At 41.8% G+C, this 12,911-nt stretch overlaps 1 protein-coding gene across 4 annotated transcripts in view; it reads right to left on the bottom strand.

Annotated features, from left to right (window-relative positions):
- Nucleotides 1-2,698, bottom strand: part of eps15 (epidermal growth factor receptor pathway substrate 15) — a 64,337-nt gene extending 61,639 nt beyond the window's left edge. For 2 of the 4 annotated variants that reach the window (XM_060932110.1, XM_060932111.1), the window contains exon 1: nt 2,601-2,698. In XM_060932110.1, the coding sequence (XP_060788093.1) occupies nt 2,601-2,627 (27 nt within the window). In that variant the 5' untranslated portion in view covers nt 2,628-2,698. The remainder of the gene's footprint in view (nt 1-2,600) is intronic. The other 2 variants (XM_060932108.1, XM_060932109.1) reach the window with 1 other exon arrangement.
- Between the last annotated feature and the right edge of the window lie 10,213 nt (nt 2,699-12,911).

Raw genomic sequence — 12,911 nt, 5'->3', positions numbered from 1 at the left:
CGGCCAAAAGATCGTTAAAGTGTCGATAATTGTAGCCGCCGCTCTATTACTTTTGTGAAGCAAAGGATCGTCTCACGCCAAATATTGACTTTGTTTCATGTATTACGGTTACTGATTTGTAACGTCGAAACATTTCATTAATTCTGAGGGCATTTTTGCTCTCCAGCACTTCTTTGCATGTGCCTAAGACTTTTGCACAGTACCGCAGCATGTGAGATTTCAGAGCAGAGTGTTCGACAGAACTCTCCATCAAAGTACGAATAGAGGGAATATCTTTTGGAAGAATAGTATTTATCCCGGCGGCACGGTGGTGTAGTGGTTAGCGCTGTCGCCTCACAGCAAGAAGGTCCTGGGTTCGAGCCCCATGGCCGGCGAGGGCCTTTCTGTGCGGAGTTTGCATGTTCTCCCCGTGTCTGCGTGGGTTTCCTCCGGGTGCTCCGGTTTCCCCCACAGTCCAAAGACATGCAGGTTAGGCTAATTGGTGACTCTAAATTGACCGTAGGTGTGAATGTGAGTGTGAATGGTTGTCTGTGTCTATGTGTCAGCCCTGTGATGACCTGGCGACTTGTCCAGGGTGTACCCCGCCTTTCGCCCGTAGACAGCTGGGATAGGCTCCAGCTTGCCTGCGACCCTGTAGAAGGATAAAGCGGCTAGAGATAATGTGTGTGATGTGAGTATTTATCCCTGTAGTACAGTTCCTGAGACTTGTACAGTACATGCCAAGAAGCACTGACACTGTTCTGGTGGCTTGTATTCGCCTAACACTTACACTACGTTCACACTGCAAGGCTTAATGCTCAATTCTGATTTTTTTGTGAAATCCGATTTTTTTTGTGAGGTCGTTCACATTAACAAATATATGCGACTTGTATGTGATCCTCAGTATGAACGAAAAGCGACCTAAAAGTGTTCCGCATGCGCATTGCAGGATACGACGACGTCACACGTAGTGAGCATGGCCAGTGTTTACGGAAGTAACCTAAAGTTTCCTGTGTATGACAGTAGCCAGCATGGAGTACCTGGCGATGATGCAGTTGTTGTTGCGACAGAGCCAGAACATCCACAATAGCCTGATGTTAAGGAGGAGGTTGAGAAGGAAGAGGGCAAGGGTTTTGGCTCAGGCGTTCTGCGGGGTAGTGACTGCAACCTCCGTTCAAAGGAACATCAAAGCCATGTTGCTGTAACTTTTTTTGAGAGACCCGCCGCCTACTTCAGCGCAGAATAGTGACGTTTGTGGCTTGTTGATGACGTGTAAGTCGGATGAATGCGACCTGGCGGTTCAGACTGAAGTCGCATATGAAAAGATCGGACAGGAATCGGAATTAGGACCACGTATCCAAATGGCCTGGGTCGGATTTGAAAAAAATCGGATCTGTGTCGTTCATATTGTCAATAAAAGATCGGATACAGGTCACATATGGGCGAAAAAATCAGATTTGAGTCACTTCAGCCTGCAGTGTGAACGTAGTAATAGTAAAACACTTTTAAGCTGTTTTTCCCCCTTTATGTCACCTGTCTGTGTAAATAGCCATTGCACTTTAATTATGTATTCAAGTCTCTTCAGGCACTTGACTTTCCTAATTAGCATACGAACTTCAAGTGAGGAAGTGTGTATAACTTAAAATTAGAAGTAGCTATAAGGGAGTTGTCCGTTTATTAGAAGTTTATAGAACTGTGAATATATATTTAGCTCGCTTTAAAAAAAAAAATAATAATAATAATAATTAGCTAATACCAGTTAGCATGTGTTGACTAGCACCCTGCAGTAAGTGAGCTAGCTTGCTAGTCAGTTAGACAACTCGTGAAACTTCAGTTAAAGTTGTTGAACGATAACAAAATATCTCTAACAGACAAAAGGAAAAAAAAGGACACTTCTAGTGGAGTTTTGCCATATCTTGACAGCTACAAAAATATATATTTTGTTGTCGAGACCAGAACGCTAACTAGCTAGAAAGCAAGCCAGAGCTTACACTAGCACTTCCTCCTGGCTCTGCATTCAAAACTAATATCCTGTGACCAAGGAATCTGTGGAGACTTGTGTTTGACAACAGATTTGACAGCACTGACTGCTTATTTACCAAGTGACGCGGTTCTTAAGAAAAAGGTTCAACTTTTTTTTTTCCTAATTATTCTCACTTTGCAAATCTTTCTTTTGAACTTAACCCCTGTACTAGCCAGCTGCTCCGCACTTGTGGTGGACATAAGACAAACTGCTGCTAATGTTACACAGCTCATTTCAACAACAAGAAAAAACAACGTCTACAATCTGCCAGGTTTTAATTTAAAGTTCAGACTTTTAGACGTAAAGTAATATCGCATGATCTGATTATAAAGGAGGACAAGGCGAACGCTTGTAAGCCGTTTTAAAAGTGCCACAAACTAGCAACGCCCTTTTCGCAGTCCCTGAGATTAGACAGAAGGCTAAGCGAGAAACTTTTTCCCAAGCACTGTCTGTAAACAGCTTCAGACCACACAAAACATGACCGCGTTCAACTGGAAAAACTTATACACGCAGAACAATGTGAATATGCACTTCAGATAATAATTTAAAACGAAACTTGGAAGAGAAATGCTAGATTTGACTGCAAAACCATGGTTACCTGAGTTAAGGAAAGACTGGCAGCCATAATGTTTCTGTTCCCACTAGTCCATCCTGCGCCCTGCCACAGCCGATGAGGCCAATAAAGGCATCGAGAAAACCCGGATCTGGATTCCTCTACTGTACTGGATTATATCCGGAACTGGACTCAGCTCGAGTGCAGATCTAAGAATGAACTCCAGGCATGCATTAAAGCTAAACTGCCTTTCAGATTTTTTAAGTGTAGGTCATAAATTTTTTTTTTACCCCTGACACCCAGTTATTTTTGTTTCGTGGACCAAAAGCTACTGAATTCGAATCACAGACTTCCAAGTTTATTAGTTTTTTTTTAAATAGAACAATTAATGAATTGGGAGCACGGTGGTGTAGTGGTTAGCACTGTCGCCTCACAGCAAGAAGGTCCGGGTTCGAGCCCCGTAGCCGACGAGGGCCTTTCTGTGCGGAGTTTGCATGTTGTCTATGTGTCAGCCCTGTGATGACCTGGCGACTTGTCCAGGGTGTACCCCGCCTTTCGCCCGTAGTCAGCTGGGATAGGCTCCAGCTTGCCTGCGACCCTGTAGAACAGGATAAAGCGGCTAGAGATAATGAGATGAGATGAATTAATGAATTTAGGGCCATGTGGCCTGAAATTCTCCACTATTTGTTTCCTGCTTCAACATGACCCAATTCAAGATACGTCATGCATCACGTGGTGGGGTTTCCCTGTTCACGCACAAGGCATTCTGGGATACAAATTTGAAACTAGAGAAAAATGGAGGACATGAGTGTGTGAACAAAACATGAAAGACTGACTACAGTAACAGAAAGCAAGAAGAAATATATGTTATTTACCAGCTGGGAGGTCGGTATCGTGAAATACTGTGACTGAGGTCTTGAAAGTACTGAGCGAGGCCCTCTGGGCCGAGGTCCGTATTCAAGGCCGAGGTCACGGTATTTCACCATACAGACCGACCTTAAGCTGGTAAATAATTTTTTTTTTTTTTTCTTTACCAAATTCTAACAGAAAATGAGAGTGCCCGAAAGGGAAAACTGAGCCGAGCCGCAATTTTGAATCCTCATTCATGGCTGTAATGCAAATTGCTTCCTCCTCTGTATACAAGTGCACTTCCATGGCAGGGGAAAAAAACTACATTTTGCCGCCTATGTAGTCCCCTATTTATACAAAATTGAGTCATTCAGGATTCAGCCATGTTTTTGCTCGGCGTTCGCAACAGTTAGAGGTTTTTAGCTTTCTCCTGAAATGTTTTCTTTTATTTCTTCTTCCTCCAGGTAGTAAAACTCGCTTTTGCTGTGAAGACTGTCGTTATCGCTATCCATGCTGTAAAATTAATGCTATTATGTTGAGAAATGCTTGCAAAAATTTATAAGATTTTTGATAAAAATCTTATAAATAAATCTTATAAAAAAGATAAATGTTGACAAAAATTGCTACTATGTTTGTTGTTGTTGTGAACGAGCGAGTCGCCAGAGGTCCGTAACCAGGGTCCGTAACTGGGGCCTGTACCGTAGGATATGGACCCGCTCGTCAGCCAATCAGAGCGCAGGATTTGATGGAAACCAGGCCACGAAAAAAATAAAAGATGTTATGTTGCAAAGGAAAAGAAACGCAAGACCAGACTAATAAATATCACCGGTCAATGAGCACCTCGGTATGATCAGCTGTTTGTTTAGTGACAGAATGATGTAACTGTCAGTGCACAGTCAAGGTAAACCTGTAGATGGCAGTAATGAAACACTGTGGATGCCAGTTGCCGTAAAACCCAAAAGAAGAAGAAGATAAACCTGTGCATGTGCACGCAGACTTTCTCTGTCTGCTTGACTGTGCAAAGCGGATAATTTCATGCATATTATTTGCTAGGGAATCCCCTCAAATTAAATAACTTCCCAGCCACAGAATGGCCTGATATTTTGAGATATTACAGAAATAAACATACATCACAGTGACCAAATTTCAGAGGGGAACTAAATTTCATTGATTTTATGAAATCGAAAGGCCGTATAGCTTTAAAACCATGACGATGTAGGAGTTATTTGGCATTGAAATATTTAAATAACATTGACTGGCGTTGAGTGGTCTATCAGATATATGGGTGGTTCTCCACTATAGTTGCAAATTGGTGTCACCTCACTTAACAAGTATTCTGAGACCAGGCCTTTAAATAAAATCAGGGTGTCTGTGTTCATATGCCTTCCTATTGATTATAAAAATTAATTGATATTAAATTTTATCCACTCAAATATAATAGTGTTGGTAGAATTTTTCATTGGAAGTACCCAAGGGGGTCCAAAATGCGTGTCTCATACATCCCAGAAAGAAAATAAACCCTTGCTGAAAAATATTTATTGGTGTTATTATTTTGCGTCACCCATTTAAATATGATCAATATTGTCCATGCAGCATGATGAAAAGCACATTTTGAAAATATTTCCAATACTAGTCAGAAATTTTCCCGCCAAGAAATTGATTTTTGGTGTCCCAAGTAATTAAGTCAGTACACTAACAGTACTAACTAGAGACACCTGGGGAAAATGGACAGAACTATTCTAATGAGATGACTGCAGTGCATTGTGGGAATCCCACAAGTTCAAGGGAGGGAAACATTGAATTTCATATTGTGGTAGTTTTCCAGCATTGTTCAGGTTTGTATGGCAATTTTTAACAGAATTTATAATAGCAGTCAATACACTAACACTTCTAGAATGATGTAGGCCCAGCTTTGTCATGAAAACATGTTTGTGCCATGAATGTGAGTTAGAAGACCTTTCAACTAGACTACAATGCACAGGCATCATATACACATCTGCACCCTGGTGACCAGATGATGAACTATTTGTCCATACACTAACAGTCCATACACTACACCGGGGTCTGTTTGTGTACTGACTATTGTGTTAGTGTATTGACCAATTTGATAGGATGACAGTTTGATGTCTCTCGATCCCTTTTGTCAACCTACTAGTATATAGGCCTATACCTAGTACATGTATCCTACCAGGATATCTTTAAAGGTTTTCTGATTAGGCCTAGTCAATTTCTGAGAGTGTCTGTGTACTGACTTAAAAATTTGAATTTGTCCCTCCCCCCCCTTACTCACCTTTTACAAACTGTTAATTCCAAGAACTCTAGGCACATGATGGTTCCGACATCTACATGGACCCAACTAGTAAAAAATCACCCAGATTTGGTGTAGTGATTGGGACATTTATCCAGCGCCTGGTGTAGTCATGAATTTGGACATTGTTTGGATTGACTAAAATGTCAAAAGCACGGGCAAATTTAGAAAAGTGAGGAAATGTTAATTAGGCTACTTTATAATTGGTGTCATGAAATGTTGCCTTAGGTTCTTATATGTTTTGTTCCTAATTTTGTTAACACATGGTTAATGTTGTTGCCATTTTTGAGGTTCAAAAATTAAATCTATTACTGTTCTGCTCAAATAATCAACTTCGTTGTCTTATTTTTGAACGTCAGTACACAAACATGCTGTCAGTACACAAACGCTGCACCCTTTTAATGCATATATTTATTGTTCTATTGTGATAAATGTACATTTTCAAATAGAATTATTTATAATAAGGCCCAGATTTGTAATTGGGGTCAATTACATTTTGATTTTGGTCAGAGATTATGGATTTATTAGGCATTTCAGAGACCTGTTTGTGTACTGACAGAGACAAGGGCAACCTTGACCTTGAATTTTGCCATATCGAGCAATAAGAAGATACTTTGATAAAACTCCAAAATTGGCTACCAGAATTCTGCCTTATGAACTTATCAGTTTGCTCAAGGTCCATATCCCAATTTGCAACTATAGTGGAGAACCACCCATATTCCATTCAGCTAGCATGATACTGAATGAGTCGAAGACAAGTTCAATATCGTGCTAGCTGAAAGGAATATATATGATATACCATGAAAAAAAGTCAGCCAATATTATTATTACTATTATAATACATATACATTTGATGGAACAAACCTGGCGGCCATTTTTGTTTACAAATTATCACAGTCACTCGCAAGTGCGGAAGTTTTACATGTAATTTGTATCTTATGGCATTTTCAATTCACTGTGACGGTTTACTGCAGGCGCCACTGGTGAACAAATACTTCTGCACATGCACAGCAGAAAACTTTCTCACTGAATAGTTGCATCAGCTCCATGTGGCATCATATTGTCTTGACAACCATGCAATATCATAAACCGTATTCAATGCTCATTCTCCATTGGGTAGAGTGATGTAATACACATAGCATAAGCAATATGCTAACAATATTGCATGCTATCAAACCAAATGAATGAAACCAGCTAGAAGGGAATAGAATACATGTTTTTATTCCATGGAAAAGTGTCCTGTATGTATAATACTGTGCCATATGGAACCCAACTGAAGAATCCAGCTTGTTCTGACCAGCTACCATTTGTCAAAACACAAGCCAAGCTGGACAAACTGGTCGACCATTTTTGCCAGCTGGTAAATTATTTTCAGTCATTCATCTTCAGTAACTGGATCCTATGGTAGCCCATTTTCACCACCATAATGATAAGATTTCTTACATCATAATTATGACTTAAGTTCTCACAATGTCAGTGACTTCATATCAGTGACGTTGCTAGGGGAGTCCAGACTGCACAGGGTGACACCATCAGAGGAGGTGATACCAAAATGACTGTCTGTACAATTTTTGTGCAGTGTTTCAGCAGAAATGTATTACTTTTTATTATTAAAATATCCCTGTAGCACAGGCGATTGCTCTAAGACAACGAGGGAGGCTCAGCCTCCTCTAAAAATGACGAACATTGTGTAGGATGAATTGCGCTAGGCTTATGTTATAGCTGACCTTATAACATTGCTATTTCAGATCCAGAATCATAGAAATATATGTGCTCAACCCAACTACAGTGCGAAATCATTCCGTTATAACTTTCCCCAGTTCGCCTAATGTGTGCGTGAGGTTTTCCCCCTCGTGACAGCATGATGCAGCCCAGCCTCAGTGGACTTCAATGGCATTTGGGAGCTATGCGCTTTTCAATATCAAAATCCAAGACGATTATTGGACAAATACTGCGAAAACGCCCGCCCACCGGACTCCCAGCCTCAGTGGACTTCAATGGCATTTGGGAGCGATGCGCTTTTCAATATCAAAATGCAAGACGGTTATTGGACAAATACTGCGAAAACGCCCGCCCACCGGACTCCCAGCCTCACAGTGGGAGGGACATGGCAAAGCTTTCCCCGAGGAGACCGCTGGTTGGTGAAAGCGGACGGATATTTTCTTTGATTGACAGCTCGTTTCAAATATAGACAGGCAGCAGTGAATTTCAGTTCAGTCCCATGCGGATTCGCAAGTGCTGTGGTGTATTGTAAGAGATCAGCTTACATATCGACTTCATTCATTACATACGGTTTCTACCAGCTTTTTTAGTTTGTATATATTTTCATTGTAAATAAAGTGTAAATATAGTGTTGTCAAGTTTGCTATCTTAGTTCCAGAAATTTCGTTTATTTGAGTGACTGAACTTGAACTTGAGGGGGCTAGTCAGCTAGCAAGAAAGCTGCGCACGGATGCCAAGCATTGCTGATTTAATTTTGCCGAAGCCATTTGCCAGTCTTCCTTTCAAGGAAAAAATTCAAATTAAAGAGCAGGGTAGACCAACGCTTCAAATTGACTTGGTGAAAAAGGTAGGGAATAATACTCGTTCCTTTCAGCTCTCCTGGTATGAGAAAGTGAATTGGCTAACAGCAAGTGACCCCACATCAACAACAGTAAATAGGCTACTTTAGTAATATGTCATGGATGGACCAAAAATATAGAATCTATTTAAAATGTTTATGCTGAGTATATTATATTGGAATATATATTTTTCTGGATATGAATTAAACACAGCTACAATTTGGAAAACATTTTTAAACAAAAACACAGCCGAGAACATTTCACACTACAGACCTGGATTAAAAGTGAAGGGTTATCAAAATTGTCAATAAAACATTTCTCAGTCAAAATAAGTAAAATATAGGGAAAGTGTCATTGAATGAAATGTGTGGCACCCAGCTCTATGTTTGGCTCCCCAAGGTCAGTGCTTGTGCCTATTCCAGAACACTCTGCTGTTACTGCTGAGGTTCCTGACAAAGAGCTGCTTTCAATAGTGATCAATTTTTAAACAACATGCCACAATTTTAAAATATAAAATGTTAAAATATACCCCCCCAACACCACCATCATGTATATTGGACAGTAGGCTAATGGGCCAAAAGAACCTGTTATTTCACAGTTTGTGACCCTGCCAACAATCAGCCAGATCAGAGGCAAGAGTATGGGCAAAACTGATGTGTTTTTTCTTTTAAAATCTGGAAATATCGTAACCGACCAGCCTCCCCTGTTTGAAAGACTACCAGCCGCCACTGTCCTGTAGTTAGTTATAACTAGGCATAAATTCCATCTATCCATTACCTGTAGCCGCTTATCCTGTACAGGGTCACAAGCAAGCTGGAGCCTATCCCAGCTGACTATGGGGAAGAGGCAGGGTACGCCCTGGACAAGTCACCAAATCATCGCAGGGCTGACACATAGAGACAGACAACCATTCACACTCACATTCACACCTACAGTCAATTTACAGCCACCAATTAGCCTAACTTGCATGTCTTTGGACTGTGAGGGAAACCGGAGCACCTGGAGGAAACCCATGCAGACACGGGGAGAACATGCAAACTCCACACAGAAAGGCTACCATCAGTCACAGGGCTCGAACCCAGAATCTTCTTGCTGTGAGGCGACAGTGCTAACCACTACCCCCCCCCCCCCGATAAATTGTGATACAAATTTGTTACAGTTCAATCATGGAAGTAAATAAAGAACGGTAATTATTGTTAGGCAGTGTATTCTCTTAATTTTTCCTAGCTTTAATTGCATTGTTTAGATAGCAGAGAGAATAGAAGGAAAAACATTACATCACCGTAGGCGGAAGTAATACAGCTGGAATGCTGCAAAACACACATACACAAAAACAGCTCTAAAATGGGAAAGAGCTCGTCTACGACTGACTGTACAAACAGATACGACAAGAAATCGGAGCTATCTTTTTACAACCTGCCAAAAAGAGAAGCAAATGGAGGTAGTGGTTTGATGTTTAAACCTGACTACAGCCTTCACTAATGTTCATAATCATCTCATCATCTCTAGCCGCTTTATCCTGTTCTACAGGGTTGCAGGCAAGCTGGAGCCTATCCCAGCTGACTACGGGCGAAAGGCGGGGTACACCCTGGACAAGTCGCCAGGTCATCACAGGGCTGACACAGACACAGACAACCATTCACACTCACACCTACGGTCAATTTAGAGTCACCAGTTAACCTAACCTGCATGTCTTTGGACTGTGGGGGAAACCAGAGCACCCGGAGGAAACCCACGGGGAGAACATGCAAACTCCACACAGAAAGGCCCTTGCTGGCCACGGGGCTCGAACCCGGACCTTCTTGCTGTGAGGCGACAGCGCGCAAACCACTACACCACCATGCCACCATTGTGTGTATATATATATATATATATATACACACACACACACCATTTTGGCCCTACAAAGGTACACATAGTTACCTTGAAGTACAAGAGTGAGCCCTCAGGGGTACATGAGTGTAGACTGTACCTTGAGGGGGCGGCACAGTAGCGTAGTGGTTAGCACTGTCGTCTCATAGCAAGGAGGTTCTGGGTTTGAGCCCAGTGGCCAACAGGGGCCTCCCCGTGTCTGTGTGGGTTTCCCTCACAGTCCAAAGACATACAGGTTAGGTTAATTGGTGGCTCTAACTTGACTGTAGGTGTGAATGTGAGTGTGACTGGTTGTTTGTCTCTATGTGTCAGCCCTGCGATGATTTGGTGACTTGTCCTGGGTGTACCCCGCCTCTCGCCCATAGTCAGCTGGGATAGGCTCCAGCTTGCCTGCGACCCTTCACAAGATAAGCAGTTCACATATACAATATGAAATAGTAAGTCATTATGTGACTTCAGTTTTTTCCCCCAAGGGGTGGAAACAGGCTTCCATAGGATCTGGTGTCTGGGCATGAGGTGAGGATAAACACTGGATAGGACACCCATCCATCATAGGGCACTGCACACACACACACACACACACTGTTTCTCATGGCCAAGCCTCTTACTGCCATGTTTTTGGGAAGTCAGAGGAAACTGAAGAACCCAGAAGGAGCCCATACACACACACACACACACACACACACACACAAACTGCAACGACAGTAATAGGAGATTACTTATTACTAGACTACACTGATCAATGTATATTTGATATTTTCTAATTACCTTACTCTTAAAAATAACTTGTCTATGATGTTGCATTAGTAGCACTCATTCAGGAACCTGTTTCCTTTCTACCAGCACCCACCAACTGGCAAAGATACCAGTTAGGCCAGCTCGGTCTGTGTTTTGGCAGCTGGTAGCTAGTACGACCTGGCTGGATTTTTTCCAGATGTTAGATATGTAAAGCTACCATAGATCATTGCCAGGAGCAGAATACTGTAACACTGGTGAGGAAGAAGTTCAACCAGGAAATCTTGTTAAAACAATGCACTTTTGAAATATGTTCATGATTAAGAATAAATTTATCAGCTTATTCAACGTTTGAAACGAACCTAACCCTGGCATCAGCTGACATACATCTTTCACTGGAGTAAAACATGGGGGAGAAAAAGTAATAAAATCATTATAATAAAGGGTGACAAAATGATTAGTTTAACCTAATTCCTACCAAGTCACTTTTATTTAAAATTTTCATTATCTCTAGCCGCTTTATCCTTCTACAGGGTCGCAGGCAAGCTGGAGCCTATCCCAGCTGACTACGGGCGAAAGGCGGGGTACACCCTGGACAAGTCGCCAGGTCATCACAGGGCTGACACATAGACACAGACAACCATTCACACTCACATTCACACCTACGGTCAATTTAGAGTCACCAGTTAACCTAACCTGCATGTCTTTGGACTGTGGGGGAAACCGGAGCACCCAGAGGAAACCCACGCAGACACGGGGAGAACATGCAAACTCCACACAGAAAGGCCCTCGCCGGCCCTGGGGCTCGAACCCAGGACCTTCTTGCTGTGAGGCGACAGCGCTAACCACTACACCACCGTGCCACCTTATTTAAAATTTTTTGAATAATATTGAAGATTTGAATAATAATGTACAGAGAGACTACAAAGTCAAAATTGGGTTCTGTTATAAAGCCTGAAAGCACAATCGATTTCCTAGCTACAGCTTTTATCCATAGGTGATTTTATTTCATTTTTACTTTGTGGCCACAAGAAAGCATAGAGACCCCTGCTGTCTAAATAGAAGACTTGTTAAAGAGACTTCGTGTACACTATTGGGAAATGTGAACTCACTTAATTTGAGATCACTTAACAGTGCAATGTGGTTTGAACGATATGTAAAGTTAATCCTAGAAGCCTAAAGGTTCTTCCATTTATCCAGCTGGGGAAACCCTTAAAGGCTCCAAGGTGCACCCTAAAATAAAGGGGTTTCCTAGATGATACCTTTCAGAAAGGGCTCCAAGTTGAACCCCTTTTGGAAGTTAAGAACCCCCACCTCACAAAGAACCCATGAACAACCAGTTTTTCTCAGTGTAGTGTACTCGGAATGCCGTAGTACCGGCAAACACCCTTAACCAAATTGGCTTTTTTTCAGTAATTACTTGTGCTCAAGTTAACGGAGTTATTTTTTGTTTCATATACTATGGCAATATTCATAACAGAATTTTTTTTACATTATTCCAAAAACAAAAAGTGCAAAACAGATCCAAAATTGATAGTTTGACTCCAAATTAAATTGATACAATTTGCTCCCTCACCCCAAATATAATCAACCAGCCGAGACATCTGGTGCCCAGAGGTTGCTTCAGTTTTGTACTGGAGTTACAAGGCAAATTTCCCTAACAGTTACATCTTAAGTTCCAGTTACACATGATTTTTATATGATGGCCCCTCCTGTGCCAGGAACTGGTCTTCCCAGCCCGTCTCCCATCTCAGTACTAATCCGAGGTGGGTTTCCCAAAAGACTCTTAAGGCTAAGACCATCTTAACTAGGAGAGAGCGCATTTGTCATGTTGCTCTCTCTAACATTTAATGATGATCTTTGTGCTGCAATGCTTTTGGGAAATTCAGCACCAGCCCTTAAAGTGCATTGGGCAGCGCTGATCTCCATTTCCATAGCCCTCGGTCTCTCACCTATTATATAGCTAAGGTTACAGTGAGGGGGTTGGTCCTCTGGTAACCACGAGAGTTTGACTCCCTACTCACATCTGTA

Source organism: Neoarius graeffei, chromosome 10 (assembly GCF_027579695.1).
Source record: "Neoarius graeffei isolate fNeoGra1 chromosome 10, fNeoGra1.pri, whole genome shotgun sequence".
Classification (NCBI taxonomy): Eukaryota; Metazoa; Chordata; class Actinopteri; order Siluriformes; family Ariidae; genus Neoarius; species Neoarius graeffei.
Note: the sequence above shows the minus strand (reverse complement) of the source record. Positions and strands in the feature narration are given on the sequence as shown.